The sequence below is a fragment of the Anser anser genome (assembly GCF_964211835.1).
Source record: "Anser anser genome assembly, chromosome: 21".
Taxonomy (NCBI): Eukaryota; Metazoa; Chordata; class Aves; order Anseriformes; family Anatidae; genus Anser; species Anser anser.
The window spans coordinates 2,989,768-3,007,560 of NC_139742.1; the positions used below are offsets into that span (position 1 = coordinate 2,989,768).

Sequence of the window (17,793 nt, forward strand, 5' to 3'; positions counted from 1 at the left end):
CAGCAGGAGCCCGGTGCGCTGTGGTTATACAAACTACTTCTCAAGTAGCACTCAAACCCCTTTACGTGGGGTTTGACATTGTGATGGCCACCCTAAGGTGACCCTGGAGGCTCCTGCAGCTCGGGCTGGTGTCGCTGCGGGTCCTGCTGGGTCTGCGCTGGGTGTGCTCTGCAGATAAATGGATAAACATGGAGAAACAGCCCTCCTCGCACTTATTCATTCTGCCCGTGTATGCAGCCTGCTTGTCATCAGCCGGGAGGCCTCTCCGGGAGGTGCCTTTCCCCAGCGCTGTGTTTGCTGTTTGATGTGAAATAAAGAAATAGCAAAATGCCTTTTTTACTGATTTTTTTTTTTTAATTGAGCCATGGAGTTAAAAGCAGCTCTCAGAGGGGGCGCACGGCAAGTGCGAGCCAGGGCGGCCGGCTGCTCGCCCCCCGCTCCCTGGGATGCCCCAGCTGGGGTGCTGGCCTTCACCCCACTGCTCTGTGGGGACCCGTGGGGCGGCTGTTTGGACCCGTGGGGCGGCTGTTTGGATCCGTGGGGCGGCTGTTTGGACCCGTGGGGCGGCTGTTTGGACCCGTGGGGCGGCTGTTTGGATCCGTGGGGCGGCTGTTTGGACCCGTGGGGCGGCTGTTTGGACCCGTGGGGCGGCTGTTTGGACCCGTGGGGCGGCTGTTTGGATCCGTGGGGCGGCTGTTTGGATCCGTGGGGCGGCTGTTTGGACCCGTGGGGCGGCTGTTTGGATCCGTGGGGCGGCTGTTTGGATCCGTGGGGCGGCTGTTTGGACCCGTGGGGCGGCTGTTTGGACCCGTGGGGCGGCTGTTTGGACCCGTGGGGCGGCTGTTTGGACCCGTGGGGCGGCTGTTTACCAGCCCTGGCCCTACGCTGTGTCTGTACAACTCCCACCGGCCGCTTCAAGCGACTGGGGACCTAAGAACAAGCAGGGGGCAAGGTGACAGCTGGGCAGGGGGAATTACAAGGTCAGCTGCTTAGGGGGAGCACCGGGAGGCAAGATGGCCCCGGGACGGCCGGCTCCTTCCCCCCGAGCCCTGCCCCGGAGCCGGGCCTCTCCCCCAGAGCCCGGCCCCTCAGGGCCCCGGCCCCTCCGCCCGCCCCTTCCCTCAGGGCCCGCCCCGGCCCCACAGCGCGGGCCGGGCCGGGCGGAGGCGGGGCAGGGCGGAGCCGCCCGGCCGGGGCAGAGGCGTCGGGGCCGGCACGGCACGGCACGGCTCGGCTCGGCAGGGCAGGTACCGCTGCCGGCAGAGCGGAGCGGCGCGGCCATGGGGAAGGTGCAGCTCTTCGAGATCCGCCTGGGCGAGAGCCGCGTCATCTACAGCCCCGGCGAGCCGCTGGCCGGCACCGTCACCGTGCGGCTCTCGGGCTCGCTGCAGTACCGAGGTGAGCCCGCGGCCTGCCCGGCCTCGGCCGCGGCCCCCCGCTGCCCCCCGCCGCCCCCCGCCCCGGCCGGCTCCGGGCACGGCGGGGGCGCCCCCCCCGGGCGGAGGGCGAGCGGCCGGGGGGTGCCGGCGGGGGGTCCCGGGGGGAGCCGGGGGGAGCCGGGGGTCCGTGCCCCGGCCGCTCGCTGAGCTGGGGGGTGGCCGAGCTGCTCTGGGCACCCCCTGCCCTGCCCGAGAGGAGCCGGGCACGGTTACGGGTGCTGGAGGCCGGGAGGCGCAGGCTGGTTTCCGGGTGGTTACCGAGGCTGTCCTGCTCGCTTCGCCCGGGTGTGTGCCTCGTCCTTCGTGACAAGTTGTGTGTGTGTGAGGGGGGGAAGGCTGGAGGGGTTAAAATGCGAAGTCTCCCGAACAGGCAGTGGGTGATGGTGCTCGCGCTGCCTCGGCCGGGATGTTCGTGCTTTCACCAGCACCTCTCCCAGCTGCCTGCGATAGCTTTCGGAGGCTTCCTCGGGGAAAAAAAAATGCCTTGGACAAGTGCAGACTTGTAGGCTGTTTAACTCCTCCTGGAGCAGAACAGGGCACGTATCTCCTTGGAGCCTTCTCCCAGCAACGCTCCTTCCGGCTCCAGCGAAGGCATTCGTACCCAAGCGTGTGCCGACTTCCCCCCACGGCTCCCACCCCTGTTCTGGACGCACCCCGTGGGTGCGAGGGGGGCGTTTGGTCTCGGTGGGCTCAGGTGTGATTTCGCTAACGAGCCTGGGGCGGTGGAGCAGGGTTTTCAGAGAGCTGCTGGGTGCTTCGAGCCCGAACCTGAGCTGTTCCTTCGCCTTCTGTCGGAAGTGTCACAAGGGGCTGGTTTGGGTTGAGGTCCCGAATCGGCTCTACCAGCTGGGGCGGCAGCTTGCTGTAACGGGTGTCCGCGCCTGCCCAGGTAACCGGCGCGCCTGAGGACGGGGTGCCAACGTCTGCAGAGCGCGAGGTGACCCTCTGCTGGGCGTCCTCCCTGCTGGACGTGTCTCACCTCCAGGAGCAGGGGAGGAAGCTCGGGTGGCTGCTGCAACATCCTGCTTGGTGCGACAGGAGGTCTTCGGGGAGGGCCTGGGGCCTTCTGCTGGGCTGTGGGGAGAGGTGGGCGAAGGCCTCGCAGCCGTGCTGGTCGGTGTTGCAAGGCCCATCCACCCACACCTCCTGTGACCAGCTAGGACTCCTCAGAGGAATAAACAGCTCCCTGGAGAAGACGTGAGGTGCTCGCCCTTTGCAGGTCAGGCCCACGGCACCCAGGTGTGATACTTTCCATTTCCTGAGCTGGACCAGTCTGACGTGTGTGGTTGTGTGTTGTGTTTGTTTTTTTTTTTCTGAAACCACAGACAAGCTCACGCACGATTACTTCACACCGTGCCTCATTTTATGGCTGTTGGAGATTGCGCCTATCAGGAGGTGGACAATACAAGCGAACAAAGCTCGTTCTGCCTTGCTAGACATGCTGGAAGTCCTGGGTCACAGAAAAGCCTAACTGGAGACACACCTTTCAGGATCATAAATACTCCCACCTCCTCTGGCTTCCTTGCCAGCCCTGCTGACTAGCAATAATGGCTGTTCAGTAACACGCCGTCCTTGGCTGGCCGTGTTACGAGCGGTGACTCGCCTTTGTGGTGACCCGCGCGGACCTTCGCAGCCCCGCGAACGGGGACGCGCTTCCCCCGTGGCCCTGCCAGGATGGAGGTGGTCCTCTGACAGCCGGGCCTCTGGGGAGAGCGCTAATGGCACTGCAGGTCCCTAATCGTTGTGCCTAACTTGCTGGGTAAATCATCAAGCGCCTGTGTACAAAGAATAATTAATCTAACAGGAAGCTGGTGCTGGGACGGCTGGGTGTAGAGTTAGTTTGGGGGGAGGGAAAGAAGTCGCTGCGGAGCTGGGGACAGCCCTGGAACAAAGCTGCTGCTGCTCGGGGGTGCTGGAGCGCTTTCCTCTCTGCTCTGCAGCTTCCAGGGCCGCACCGATTATTTCAGTCTTGCTGCCTACTGCTCAGCCGGGCTTCTCGCGGGCGGAAGCGTAATGATAAAATAACAGCCCTCTCTCCCAGGTCACCGAGAGTAAAGAACCTTGAAAGCACTTTCTGGAGCAGATTTCAGCACTGTGCTCTTCTGCACTCTATTATTTAGCTGTCCAGGTTTATGCAGTGATGACTTTCAAATCAGTCCCTTGAACTACAAGGCTCCAGACAGAAGTACCGATGTCTGCTTGTGTTCTAGAAGTACCTAGGTACATAATTTCCATTTCTGCAGAGCCTGCGAATCATAATTTTCCACTCTAATCTTAAATGCAGTAAAAGGTTTCACTTCTCATAAGGAAAACCGAGAAAGTTGGTGGTGAAGGAGGAGTTGAAAGCAGGTCACTCGAATCCTGAGCCATGCTAAGATTCTTGTACTGACTAAAAGGTCACTTCTGTTTTTGTGGAGGGGCAGCATGAGGAAGTTTGGTTTTGGCCAGTGCATAAGGTGGTTCTGATATTCGTGTAGCCTGCCCTCTTGCTGGGGGGAAGAGGTGACATCTGGGGGCTCTCTGTTAGCCAGGACCCTCTGTACCACTTGACCTCTGCAACAGGGAAGTGTTGTTCCTGCAGGAGGGCCATGGCTTGGGCTGCTCTGCAAAGTGCCGGTGGAAGGATGGGTTGAATCCCCAGGAAGCAGCCCGAAGCATGCTCTGCCCTGTGACAGCAGTTTGTGAAGGTGGATTTCAGATTCCTGTGCTTGGCAGTAGAGGTCAGCTCCCCTTGTCTAACCCCAAATCGGCGGGGCAGGAGGGTCCTGGGGCTCGGCTCTGCTCCAGGTGCAGTCCGGTGAGGGAGCGCGATGCCTGCGGCGCAGAACCAAGCGAGGTCCTGGTGCAAGGCAGGGACGGCCCCAAAGCTGCAGGGGTACCGGCAGTGCCCGGGGAGGCCGACGGGTCGCCTGGCATCCGCTCGTGGGCACGAGGGCGAGGCAAGGCTGGCACTGATGCACGGGAACGCTCGCGTATCGTCCTGCAGCATCGCTCCGGCAGGCTGGATGGCTCCGGCTCTGGTGGCAGTGGATTAACTTTCTTTTCTCATTGTCTGGAGCGAGACAGCAGTGAGCTGTGTGGCCAAGCCTGTCTGAGACTGGGGAACAAAAGAGGGATTTTTGCTATCCTGGCTGGCTTGCTGCTGGAACTGAAACTCCTCTGGAGTCAATAACTAATCGCAGGATTGTTTTGTGTCTCTTGTCTCCGCAGTGTGCGCCGCTCTCCGCTTCTCCCCCGCCCGCGCACCACTTGTGCTCATCTTGAGAAACTGTTTGCCGCTTTCTTTGGCGAGGAGACGTGCTGCGGCCTTCCCTCTTGTTTAACAAAACGAGGGAACAAGTGGAGTGGAGCCCTGTCTGTCTGATTCGCTTCCAAGCGTGACAAACGGGGTGTGATTGCATATTCTTTCCCTGGAGCAGCGCAGAGCGGGCAGAGGCGCAGCTTGTCTTTCTGGGCTGGGCTTCTTCTGAGGAAGAAGCCCGTGGTTTTCTGTCCGTCCCTTCTGGGGGCAGCTCCCTGACCCTCGCAGAGGCCCCGCAAACAGGCACAAAAGGGAGTGAGTAGAGTGGGTGCCGGCTCCAGCATCTGCCGGGGCGGTGCGGGCGGCAGTGCAGGCGGACGTGCTCCGCTCCGCTTGCGGCCTGCTGTGGAGCGCTTTCTGCTAAGGTCACCCCTCGGAGGAGAGGGGAAGAGGAGGAAGTACGTGTGGAGGAGCCCCATAGCCGTCGGTTGACGTGGCGAAGTCTTGCCAGAGGCTGTCGCAGCCAGGAGGAGCAGGACAGACCTGCCGCCTGTCCTCTGCTGCCTGGAGAAGGGGATGCTCGGGGGCCTTCCGAGAGCAGAAGGGCCACGAGGTGGCTGGGCTGTGATGCAAGGCTCCTGCAACCGTGACCTGTGGAAAAGCACAGAAAAAGGCGTTCTGCGGGGAATCAGGGCAAGCCTTTTTCTCCTCCCGCTCAGGGCAGCTGCTCCTGAAACAGCCTGACAAGCACACCGGGGCTGGGGTTTCTGCTCGGTGCCTGCTGACTCGAGGGCTGATCAGAGATGTCCCATGTGCAGCCTCTAGGCTGCTGCTGTGACCTCCGAGGATGGCCACTGCCGTGAAAGTTAGCGATCTCTTTGTGCTCTTAAAACGTGGAAGCGTGAAGTGCTTCGGAGGGGAGGAAAGGTGCGAAGGGCCCGGATGGCTGTAGGGCTGCGGGGTTGTGTCTGGCGCGCAGGTGTGCCCGCGTGGGCTCTGTTTCGTGTCTGGGAGCTGAAACTGGAGGTGGAACGGCTTCAGACCACGAAGATGTGCAGGTTTCGGTCTGCTCACGGTGGCTTGTAAAACCCAACGTCCCATCCCCCAGCACTCTGTGATGGCCAGTTAAAAATAGCCGATGGCGTGCAGGTGTCAAGTGCGAGCTAGATTTTTTTTTTATTTCTTATTTATTTTGCTGTGAATAAGCTCGTGAGGGGAGGCTTTTTCCCAGAAAGGGCTTAGCCCTGGCCGGGTACTGCTTTGTCCAGGATTGTGTGCTGCTTTGAGAAGGAGGCTTGGTGCCACGTGGTTGAACTGAATGGGCGAGTGAACTCTGGCAGGCGTGTTGGGACAGGGAGGTGCTGGGTGACTGCAGAGGACAGAGGGGTGTCCCGAGGTACGGACAGACCCCCTCAGCAAGGTGGGGGTGACAAGTTAGTGCCAGGCTGGAATCGTTTAGAGACCTAGTTTAGTTTAAAAACATCCTGACCTTTGAGCACCTTACCCTTGATTAAAAACTGGAGCTTATCAGATATCCGCAGCAAAAAGGCTGCTTCCGAGAAACGTGAATCATTTCTGGAGCATTAATGCGTGTAACTTCCAATCCTTTGTTCTTGCTGAGGGAGCTGCTGCTGCTGCTTGGCCGTTCTGGCTCCAGCTGGAGGTAACGATGCTGCAGCTTGCTCTTCAGCCCCGCTACGTACGCACCCGCCTTAACCCCACATGTTCCCTGCAATAAGGCGCGGATAAAAAGGGCTTGGAAGGCAGCATCCCCGGGAAGGAAAGCTCAGCGTGTGCGTTTGACTTGGTGCCTTTTTGACGGGGGTTGTCAGCGTGGGACTGGATGTCGGGGCCGGAGGTTTAGCTCCGAGTCCCGAATGCTGTTTTCTGTCTGCTCGGACACCTGCAGGTGTCTGGCCTGACCGTGAGGGTTGTCGTGCGATCCCGCACCCCTCCAAGCACAGCGGGGATTTGTTATGGATCTGGTGCTCTGGTAATAACAAGAACATAAGTCGTCTTTCCAAACTGATGATCGGGCTATAAATAGAGAATCCAGCTGCTTGCGCTGAATGGCATCAAAGGAAATCATAGGAGCAGCTCTTATGCAGAATGAAGTGGATTCTGGCTGCTTTCTCCCAAGTCGCTGGGGCTGCTTCTTGACAGCTGAGACGTGTGAAAGCAATGCTTGAGAGCTCAGCGTGGCGTGAGAAATCCTCAGCGGGGAGCACGCGGCCCCGGGGGCTGCGCTCCCGTCGCCGTCCCACCTCCCGCGCACAGAACCGGGCCGCGCAGGTACCCGGCTGCATCGGGTGGGTCGGCGGATGCAGGGCGGCTCTATTGCTCGTAAATAACGCTCTCCAGGAAAGGGCACTGGAAACGGGCCCTGCTAGGAGGGGTGGGCCGGCTCTGGGCTGGTGCCTGGGAGCTGTGTGGAGGCCTCGCGGTGTCTCGGTGGGCCGTAGCGCAGAGCTGTGGGAGGTGCCTGTCCCCGTGCTGCTGTCTGCTTTCCTCCTAGATGGGCTCCCACCCCTCACCCCAAAACTGTCGTGTCTGGGATATCCGAGCGGGTGTGAGCTCGCTGCTTTGGTCCTTCTCAGCAGTGCCGTGGTGCGCGCAGGAGGCTGGTTATGGCAGCGGTGTCCGCGCTGCGTCCTTTCGGCCCGAAGTGTGCGTGGCAGGGGGTGTTCAGCCTCTAACAGGCCTTTTCCCAGCTGGCCGAGTATCGAGATGACTTTGCAACTGCTCCTCTCCCTGATGCTGAAGGATGAGGCGTGGAGAGTCCGTGCCCAGGAGCGTCCCTTGGGCCGCGGGAGGGCACAGAGCAGCGACCCCTCCTCTCCTCGGTGTCGGCGCTGTGCCTGCGGCGCTGCCTGGTGCCGAGCAGCCCTGGAGCCCTGCGTCAGGCGGCGATCTGGGTGGCGGCGAGGGTCTGCCGAAGAGCACCAGGCAGCAGGAGCTGCTTGAGCCACGGCTCCCCGGACCAGTGACTCAGTCGCGCAGCAGTCTGGCCCAAAGGAGCCGTTGTGCCGTGGAGTTCCGGTAAGCCTGTTAAGCACGAATTTCCAGAACCCTTTGAAGCCTTTATTTAGAGAGAGCCTGAAAAGGGAGTAGTCTCGGGTGAATCAACCTCTCCGTGGTAAGCAGAGAAACCTGATCAGTCGGCCCTTTATCTGCCCGCCGTGGCTTTTGCACCCAGCGCGGAGGGGCGAGGGCAGAGAGGCCGTCGCGGGAGCGGTCGCTCAACCTGCCGGGCTGTAGGAAGAGCAGAGCTGGCGGTGGTCACGGACAGGCGTGTTCCCAGGAGGACAGGCGTGTTCCCAGGACATCAGAGAGCTTGGCCTCCCCGGCCGCTCCTCGTGTCGGCTGCACGGCCGGCTGGTTCTGCCAGCGAGATGGGGTACGGTGTCCTGGCAGGGAAGGAGCAATTGCTTTTGTTAATGAGTTTACAGGGGCAGTTTGTTACAGCACGAGCCCGACCTGTCTTCAAGCACCTACCGAACGCCTCCCGGGACCTGCGGTGTGGTCAGCTGGTGGGGTTTCTTGCCAGGCTCCTCTTCCATTTTGAGACAAGGAAGTCAACTGTACTGGAATATCCGAACTGCCTCGGCCTAAAGCAGTGCTAAGTGCTGGGTGGAAACCTATTTTGCTTTGGGCAAGCTATAAAAAAAAAAAAGTGTTTCCCCTCTTCAGTTTCAGCAGTGCTCAGCCCGAGGAAACGCGGCTGCGGCCAGGCTGGCTGAGGCGTTGAGTGCTGGCAGGTCCTGGCACCTGGCAGCTTGCCTGGGCGAGCTGCCGGCTCCGCTCTGCTGCCTGGCTGCACCTCAGCCTTGTGGGACTTGCATTCCCCCCCACAGCTCTGTTTTCGGGTCCTAACCCTGAAGATTGAGATGCTCTGACTGTTCATGTACAGCCTTGTTTCGCTTTGGAGAGCGTGGTTTGTGTAAATCCAGCTCGCCCAGCGCTTGCAAAAGCAACTGGAAGCTCCTGGTGTCCCCTGAGCAGGATGACTGTGGGTTAGGATCTGCCTTGTCGGGGGATCGTGACTAAACCTTGCCTGGGCCTCGCTGGGATCCTAAATACTGAATCCCTGTGCTCCTGACCACGCCAGCAGCGTGTGTGGCCGGGAGGTGTCCGTGTGCCGGCAGGCAGCACGCGGCTCGGCAGGGCTGGCTGTGAGGCTGCTGGGCTGCACCGAGCTCTGCGCAGGAAGGAAGGCGAGCACAGAGCGCAGGCACTGGCAGCGGTCGTGTTTGCTGAGATCTGCTGGGCGAGGAGCTGAGCCGCTCCTGGCTGGTGCGTGGCTCTTGCCCTGAGCCCATTCTTGGAGCCCGGTGCCGTCCGAGGGAAACCGCAGCCCGCTCTCTCATGGAGCAGCCGGGAGGATTGAATTTGAAGAGCAGCTGCAGAAGGAGGGCAGGCACAGCCACCTCCAGACAGGTCAGAATTTCCCTCCCTGAACTTCTGTCTAGGGAAGCAGAAAGGGAAGAGGTTTTCCGAAACCGAAAGCTGGCTGTGCACGCCAGAGCCGAGAAGGCCCACGCGAAATGACTCCGCGATCCCCTCCAGCCTTCTGTTCCTCTGCAGCCCCTCTGCGCTTCTGGTAGATGCTGGGAGAGGAGGCTGAGTGCTGGCAGTGCAGCCGAGGTGGGTGGCTGGCATGAAGATTTCCATGGTGAGCGTGAGATCTGCATCTCTCTGCCAGATACTGAGTCTCCTGCAGTGCCTCCTGTGCTGCTGCCTGCTCCGGCTGTTTGCAGCGCCATGGGGTGCCCGCACCTGCTGTCCCAGCGCGGGGAGAGGCTGTCCCTCGGCGTGCGGCTGATGCTGCTCCACGTTGCACAGAGCAGTGCTGATGGAGTGAGAGTTTGGGCTTCCAAAACCGGTCTGAGGTACAGCTTTCCTCCTTCCCCGCTCTCCTGGAGCCCCAGGCGGGTCCCGCAGGAAGCCCACGAGCTTGCAGGTCGGCCGTGATGCTGCAGCCGGCGCTGCCCTTGCAGGATCCAGGCAGAGTCCCCCTGTCCCTCCCTGCCTCTCTTCCCAGCCTTGGTGCCGCAGCGCCCGGACCTGCACCAGCCTGAAGCTCGGGGAAAACTACTTTTTTCGCAAGAGGTGGTTTTGAGGAAAAGGGGTGCTGGGGGAGCTCTTTCTGGGGGGTAGCTTGGTAGCGAGGCAGCAGCGCTCCGGGATCCGGGGCGAAGGCTGAAGCGCAGCCGGTGCTGGGCTCGGCGTGCCGATGCTGCAGCATTTGTGCCCGTCACCGAGGAGCCCTGTGGCACTGAGAGGTTTTCTCCCGCAGGCTGGCGGGGGTGCAGACAGGCTCGTTAAACGTGCTCAACCGGGGATGTTGTTCCAGATGTTCGAGATGACCCCTTTCCTCCCAGGGCAGCCGGAGTGCTGGTAGAAGTCTGGGACGCCAGAAATAAACCTGGCAGCTCTGCAAGGGAGCAAAGCCTGGGCTCTGAACAGGAGGTTGTCCAACAGTTCGCTTTCTTCCTTCGGGATGTCTTGTAGGCTCCTGATTTTGGGGAGGGGCTGGAAAAGACGAGCTTCCCTGCGCTCAGCCTGTGAGGGAGAAAAGCGCTCGCAAAGCAGAGAGGATTGACCTTGGCTGAGAGGGGACGTGGCTGTCACAGCTCTGCGCTTACAGGCGTGCGCCTGCACGGTCTGTCGTCGGAGACTTCTGCGTTTCCAGATGACAGCACCCGCAGTGGGTTGGTAGCACCCGGGATGGATTCTGGATACAACAAATCGGCCTTAGCCAAAAGAATGGCTCACTTCACCTGTATAACGGGGCTGTCACTGCCCTGGTGTTGCTGCAGGTGGGGTTTGTACAGGCTGGGTGCAGGAGCTGCTCCAGGCTTCCTGCAGGTGGGTGTAGCAGGGGGGTGAGGACGTGTGAGGCCCTGCTGTGGGACCTCCTGGCTCGCTCGGCGAACGCAGCCCTGCTGCCGCCACGGGGGGAGCGGGCGGCCTGGCCCTCGGTGGGTTTCGGTGAGCTGCTGCTGCCCTGCGAGTGGGCTCGCCGTGGGTCAGGAAAGCCTGAGCAACTCTCTTAGATGACTCCTGAGAGCACAGGGCTGTCCTCCTTCCACAGCTGGAGGCCGAATCCCCTTCCTGCCCCTGTGCTGAGCCCTGGGGAAGGAGACGGAAACCTCTCCAGACAGTCCTTCGCTCTGTGCCAGACACGCCGCTGCCTCCGGCTTTCAGTGTGAGCTCTGCTCTCGCCTCACTGGCTCGTGAAATGCCCGGGACTGTTTGTGTCTCAGGAACTGACAGGAAGGACCCAGAAGGATGGGGACAGCCGAGAGTTAATTAGGAGCCGTTGGTTTAATTAGCGGTGTCTCAGTATATTTGCACACGAGGGCTGGGAGCTGGGGGAGCAGCGTACCTCGTGCGCTTCCAGCCGTCCTGCGCAGAGGAGGACGTGAGCCCTTTCTGCCTGAGCTCGTGCTGCTGTGCCTGTGCAAGGCCTCGGCGTGCCGCTCGTTGTGGTCTCGGCTTCCTCGGTGCATGTTTTTCAGGGAGCTTTTCTAGGAATTGCCCGGTCTCTACCAACTGCTTGAGAGCAACTTGTCCTGCGTGCCGGTCTCGCTGCCTCCCAGGCTTCCCACCTTCCCAGCACCATCCGGCCCCGCTGCGCTGGGAGCGGGATAACCCCAAAACTACACCTGGCCTGGGGCAGGGGCTTCGCAGGGCCAGGAGACCTCGGGGCACTCCCGGACTCGTGCTCCTTGTCACTTGAAGCTGCGGCACTGTGTGTTGAGGTGGCTCGGCCCCCTCGTGTCTGGGCAGGTGGCCCTAGGAGTTGCATTGCCGGCTTGCTGAGGTTGCCTGTGACGAGACCTGCTCTCCTTGGGGCCCGGCCTCGCTCTCCCAAAGCCTCTCGAGTCCCCAGAACCGGCACCGGTGGGGACGGCAGCGGTGCCATCCATCCCCTCCCTCTCTCTGGACCTGGACCGTGGCTGTGCCTGGCTGCTGGGGCTAGGAGAGGCGGCTCTGTCCTCATGCACAGCTGGAGAAAAACTAATTAAAACGTGGTGGTACGGCCTGCTGCGGCTCTGGTGAGAGGGGTGAGGAGAGGGCTCCTCTTGGCTGGTTTCCATGAAATGAAGACTTGTCTGACGCAGGCTCGCTGGTCTCTCGCAGCTCTCTCCCCCCTGTGCTCCCCCCTTCCCAGGACCCAGGCACCCGCCGGCCCTCCTGCCAGCACCTTCTGGGAAGTGCTGGGGCGCTGGCACCTCCGTCCCCCATCTCTTTTAGGGGTGTTGTGTGCTGTCACCTTGGGTTTGGCGCTGTATTTGCCTTCTCTAGGAGTGGGGCTGCCCCCAGCAAGGTGTAGGAGCGGCTCTCCTTGCCCTTTATGGACGTGTGCCCGGTCCCTCGTGCTGTGTGGCTGTGGGTGCTTCGGGGCGGCTTTGCAGCCCGTTGAGCCCTGCGCTTGTGGGTACGGGCTCCCCATCCCGGCTGAAGCCTCTGGGTCAGCCGCAGGCCAGGAACTGGCTTGTTTGGGCTTCAGCTGGCAGAAACCCGGGGCTGCCCGTAGCTGTCCTTCAGAGCCCGGCACTCACCTCCTCGTCCATCCTTGCAGGAGAAGAAAGGAAAGCCCCAGGACACCAGCAGCGACATGCCAGCAGGACGGCGCGTTTGTCCCGCCTGAGCCGCTGCCAAATGCAACAGCCGCCGCCCCGCCTGCTGTCGCTTTTTGTTGCTTCCCCCTGGTGAGAGGCGCTGTGCTTGGGCTGAGCGGGTGCAGCACCCCGGGGGCCGCCTTCCCTCCCCGCCTCAGCAAGCCGAAAGCAGCCAAACCGTTGCCATCTTCCCCTCTGTTGCCCGTACCTGTTGCAGGGGTGCGTGGCGCAGAAGGGACCTGAAGCCACTTGGGACCGGCTGCAGTTCAGGGAGGGCTGTGCCGGTGGCCAGCGTGACTCTGCTTGCTCAGCACAACTGGATTTTGGAAATCGAGGAGGGGGACATCCTTGAGCAGAGGAGCACATCCTCTGCTCTCCCCTCGCCCGTGTCGCGGTACCATCTCCCCTGGGAGGGCAGCTCCCTGGATCGACCGAAGGAGACATTTGAGGTGTCCGGCTGCTCTCCTTAAATCACCCTGGGAGCAGGCAGACGTGCCCAGCTCCTGGCCTCTCTATTTTTACTTAGGGCAGAGATGGATATGGCTGAGCTGTCTCCTTATATTTCCAGTGTTTGGCGAGTGCTGCGGTGCCTTGCTAAAGACGTGTCTGGCTGGATGCAAAGCTGCTGCTGCTGCTTCTCTGAGTGCCGGGGGACTGCAGGGGCGGAGGGCCCTCGCCGTCTGCATGGCTCCGTAATTCCCTTCTCTTCTTGCTGCTTTTTGTCTTGCCCCTCCGCTTCCTTTACAGATACTTGACTTTTTCCCCCCACCGTGTTTATTTAAAGCAACCCAGGAGCCTGGTAACTGGGGCCGCTGGTAGCACTGGATTCCGGAGGCATTTTTATGGGTTTCTAACAACGGCAATTGGCCTGTTCCGAAGCAGAAACTCTTCTTATTTGCTATACCCGCAACTTGGCACAGAGACTGCCTGCAGGGGAGGCCTTGGAAAGTCTGACTGTGCATTTAGCGTCCTGGCAGTTGGGCTGACGAGCTTTGCACCTCGGGTGGCTCTGGTGGCAGCAGCTCAGACGGCGCTGGGTTGCCGGACCTGTCCCCCCGACTCCGTTTTTAGCTCGCAGCTGCCCCCAGCACCACGGCTCTGCCCGGCAGCTGTGAACAGGATCCCTGACGCCACAGCCATGCGCGTCCCCAGCTTCTTCCTCTCCTCGGGTCACGAGATTGTTGCCCGGGGTTTGGCGTCGTAGCTGGTTGCTCCAAAACCCGGTGAGGTTGCTGTGAAACTGCCTTGGAGCTTTTCTGCTCGGTGTGTTGCGTGTTGCCCCTTTGGTTACCCTAACGCAACAGGCAGGCAGAAACACGGCAGCCGGGGTGTCCTGCCAGGCCTCCGGCGCTGTCCCAAAAGAGCTCGGGGACTGGTTTGGGGTCAGATCGCTCCCCTCCAGCCAGCGTGTGAAGGAGCAGGGGCGAAACCTCCTCCATGGTGTAGGGGAGGATGCTGTGGGCCCACAGCCGTTTCCGCTGATAATCTCCTCAACAAGAGCCCGGGACAAGGAATGCTCCACGTGCCAACCCATGGTCACAGCTGTGGTCATGGCCTGCCCCAGGAGGAGCGACCACTGGGACTGGGGCTGGATTGGGCTGCCCTTGGGGGTGACCCAGGACCCCAGGATCTCCCTCCATGGGCCGAGGCCTTCCCTCCTTCTCAGGCTGGCAGTGCCAAGCCGGTTTGGGTTCTCAGTGGTTAATTGAGAAGCCCTGGAACTGACAGCCCTGTGTCCAAGATGGAAAACCATAAGTAGGGCTTTCCGACGAGGGCCGGCACAGCCCTGAGGTACGTTGCAGGGGAGCCCAGCATCGCAGCAGGGGGCACCAGCCAAGGGCCAGCTCCGGGTGCCGGGCTGCAGAGCCGCTGCCTGCGGTCCCCGAGTCCCTGCCTCCCATGGGAAGGGAGCTGGGGCCCTGGTGTCTGTGTCAGAGCGCGCCCACCCGCCTGCCTCGCAGGGACGGGAGCGCCGCAGTGCAGCGGGCTGGGATGAAAGGCTGCCTGCCCGTCCCTTATCTGGGTGTTGCGACAGATGGTGGTTAGCTGTGAGCTTTTCACGGTCGGTCGTTATCTGTGAACTGGCTGAGGGAGGCTGTGGGGAGCCTGTTCGGGGGCCGTCCCTCCTGGAGGGTGTAAACCTTCTCCAGTTCTCCCTTGGGCTTTTCTCTCCTTTCCCGTGTGAAAACCTGGGAGCGGTGTGGCTGAGCCCGGGCTTGGTCTCACCGGAGCCGGCCGAGTTGTCTGGGCTGACTCGGACAGGGGCAGGCTCCTTGTGGCCCTGGGGCTCAGCGGCGTCCCCGAGGTGGGACAAGAGCTGGCACCAAGGCTGTTAAAACTGCTGCCATCAGACGGGAGAGGAGTGGGCTCGGCTCCGTGTGGGGTCCTGGGTGTGCTCTGTGCTCCAGGAGAGGACCCGTGGCTCCGTGCTGCGGCACGGTGCTGGCCCCGCTCTCCTCTTTGTCCTGGGCCTTGGAAGTGCTGGTGTGTGCGGCAGTCCAGGACGGAGAGCCAGAGCGTGTGGCAGGGCTTGATTAATGAGAGCCGGCATCCAGAGCTCTTCATCCCGTGCCCTTGGGTATGAAACAGCGCTCGGACTGCGGCGGGCTCAGGGGCTGGAGGTCGCAGTGAGGCTGGGACCGGGGAGGCTGTTCCTCCTGGTGGGGCTGGAGGCTGTAAGCCCAGAGGAGCTTGGGTGGGTGGAGGTGGGCAGGCTGGCGTGGCGGAGACACCTCGAATGGAGCAGGAAGGGAGCCCTGGAGCCAGCACAAACTGGCCGCCCGCCTCTCACAGAGGCTTCCTGCGAGATGCCGCCTGGATGCGGGGAAGCAGATGGGTGAAATGGGAAAAGCCGGGTAGTTCCCGTCACCTTCCTGCACGCAGAAACGTTCACCTGCCAAACCCGGCAAGGGAGCTCTGTGGGATCTCTTAAAGCTGTTGCAGAACCTGCTGGGAACCAGGACAGGAGATGTTTGGGCTGGGGCCGCCCCGAAGTCCCACCGTGTGCTGGGATGGGTCTGTCTGCGTCCTCCCTGCGCGGGGGAAGCGCCGCGGATGTCTCTTGGTGTGTGACAACAAGCAGGGAGAGCTCAGGGATGACCTTCCCAAGGCAAGGCACAAGCATAGCTCAAATTCTCTTTGGGCTGGGAGGGTCGGATGGCATCTCAAATGCTTCCAGACCCTTCCAGACGCTGCTTCCAGTGCGGCTTTGCTGTGAGCTGGAGGAGGGCGGTGTTGCCACAAAGGTTTCTGCTCTCAACCTGAGCGCAGGGGCTGACGTGGGTGTTGGGAGGGGATGCTGGTTTGTTTGGGGGAGAGCCAGGGAGAAGGTTGCCTTTTGGGGAGCTGAAGTCGCTGCTGTTAAGGCCTTTCGCACTGCACGGAGGCCAGCACAAGGACTTTGGTGGCGCTGACAGCTGGGAATGGCGCTGGGGGAGCAGAGCAAGTGCAGTAGTGCTGTGAGTAAGGGGAAAATGTGCTTCCGAGCTGAAGGTGTGACCGAATTCCCCTGCTCCCTTTTTCCACCCTGCGCGTGTCGGTGAGGTTCTGCTCCTGTACCAGTCCCCGTAGAGTCCCTGAAGCAAGTCTGAAGCTGTGGTTTTGCTTTCTCCTGGTGCTTATCTGCGTGGTTTCTGTTAACAGCCATCAAGGTGAGCTGCGTTGGATTCTGCGGGGTGTCCAACAAGATCAACGACACCGCCTGGACTGTGGAGGAGCAGTACTTCAACACCACGCTGTCTCTGGCAGACAAAGGTAAGGTCCACAAGCACGTGGTGGAGGTTTGCCACTGTGCGGTTTCTTGCGGGGAGATGGGGTGGTTCTGGGCTGCAGCGGTGCGTCACCAAGACCTCAGCATCTCGTTGATGTGAAATGCCCCTTCACAGGCTGCTTTGGCCTGTGCACAAAGGATGTGAGCCAATATTAGACTGCAAGAACTGTGCAGGGAGGCATCCTGAATAGCTGCAGAACTTGGCAGCCCCCTTTAAACATTGCTCGTGTCCTCTGGTGCTGGTCTGTCTGGAACGGGGCTGTCAACAGCCACTTCCCCGCTGCTGGTGGTTGTCTACAAGTGCAGCAGCTGTGAAGTCCCTGTGGGTTCACCCTGCTCTGCTTTCCACGTGTGTTGTCTGTGGAAGTCACAAAACACTCATCAAAGCTGGTCAACAGAAGCTGGTTGCAGGGCGGGAGTGGTTTGATTACAGCAGCAGGGAGGTGGAGGTGTCGCCAGTCCTCCCCGAGGAACACCGAGAGCGCGCCGTGAGCAGCCCCCCGCCGTTCCCAGCGCACCGCACGCCGAGATGCCTGGAGATAGCGGCGGGGCTGCGCCGTCCCGCGGGGTAAAGTGACACCTGTAGCCTCTGGGGGAATCTGGGCTCGAGTGAATGCTGGCTTTCTGCTATTAAGTAGGTCAACCTTACCACAATTAATTTATGCCGGGCTCTGGCTCCCATGGAAATCAAGAGGTACCCGTATTCACCTGCTGAAGGCAGCGGCTGTGGCAGTAATTGCAGCGTGGCAGTAGGCCAAGCCAGCAGCAGTTCAGCCCTCTGATGCTGTTTTATCTAATAACAGGAAATGGGTAAAACTAACACGGCAGCTCCTGCTATCTCAGCAATTCTTCAAGCGGAGCTTTTAGCACCGAGGGGAGGCTGACCTCATCCTCGCAGCGCTCGGAGACAGCGCTGCCTGCTCAGGTCCCGGGGAAGGGAGGCAGCTGGCTGGCTCGCCGCTTGGGTTGGCTCCCAGCCCAGGGGCTGTAGGGGGAGGTAAACTGCCGGGGAGGGCGATGAGAAATGTTCCTGCCTGCTTTTGGAAGCGGTGCTGATCGCAGCCGGAGAGCCCAGCTGTGAATGTCAGGGTAGCAAAATCCTGGAGGCTTGACGAGGGGCTCGAGGGAATTGAGCGTAGGTGAGCTGGAGACTGAACAACTGCGGGCTCCTGGCGAGGTTTAAACCTGCAACTGTGCTGAAAGCGAACTTCCAAATTTGTGTCTCGTATTTAATGATTCATGAGGGAACTGTGATGCTGTGGATGGTTCTCTTCTGGTAGAGCTGAGCTGTGGCAAAAGCCAGCCATGAGGCAGGGGGAGGAGGTGGGGCTGCTGTTCCCCAGCTTTGCAGCCCCTGAGGAATTTTGACAGCCAGTTCAGCAGTCGGTTATTGCAGGGCTGCCCTTGGGAGCTAACGCCGTGACATCTGGGACAAGTGTGGGCTGGGGAGGATGGAAGGAAAATGTGTCGATAGCCACACACTCTCACTCTAATTTGACACCTTTGAATACCTGCATTCCAGAAAGCCTCCGAAGTTTGGTACTGCCAGCTCTTAAAGTCATCATGGAAAGCCCTAGTGTTGTGCTCTTGATTTCCTGGGACCCAAACCTTTGTGCGCTGCTCAGTTCAGTGTGGCTGTTTGTCTGCCCAAGCGGCCCAAGCCCTGTGCCAGTTTGGGGCCGGGCTGCTCTGTGCCAGGCGCTGCTCTGCGCCAGG

General features: G+C 60.9%; 1 protein-coding gene across 1 annotated transcript in view; it reads left to right on the top strand.

The window, feature by feature from the left end:
- Positions 1-1,148: 1,148 nt before the first annotated feature.
- ARRDC1 (arrestin domain containing 1) overlaps positions 1,149-17,793 on the top strand; it is a 30,303-nt gene continuing 13,658 nt past the window's right edge. Inside the window, exons 1-2 of the mRNA XM_083807718.1 lie at positions 1,149-1,398; positions 15,951-16,061. Of these exons, the coding sequence (XP_083663844.1) occupies positions 1,281-1,398; positions 15,951-16,061 (229 nt within the window). The 5' untranslated portion in view covers positions 1,149-1,280. The remainder of the gene's footprint in view (positions 1,399-15,950; positions 16,062-17,793) is intronic.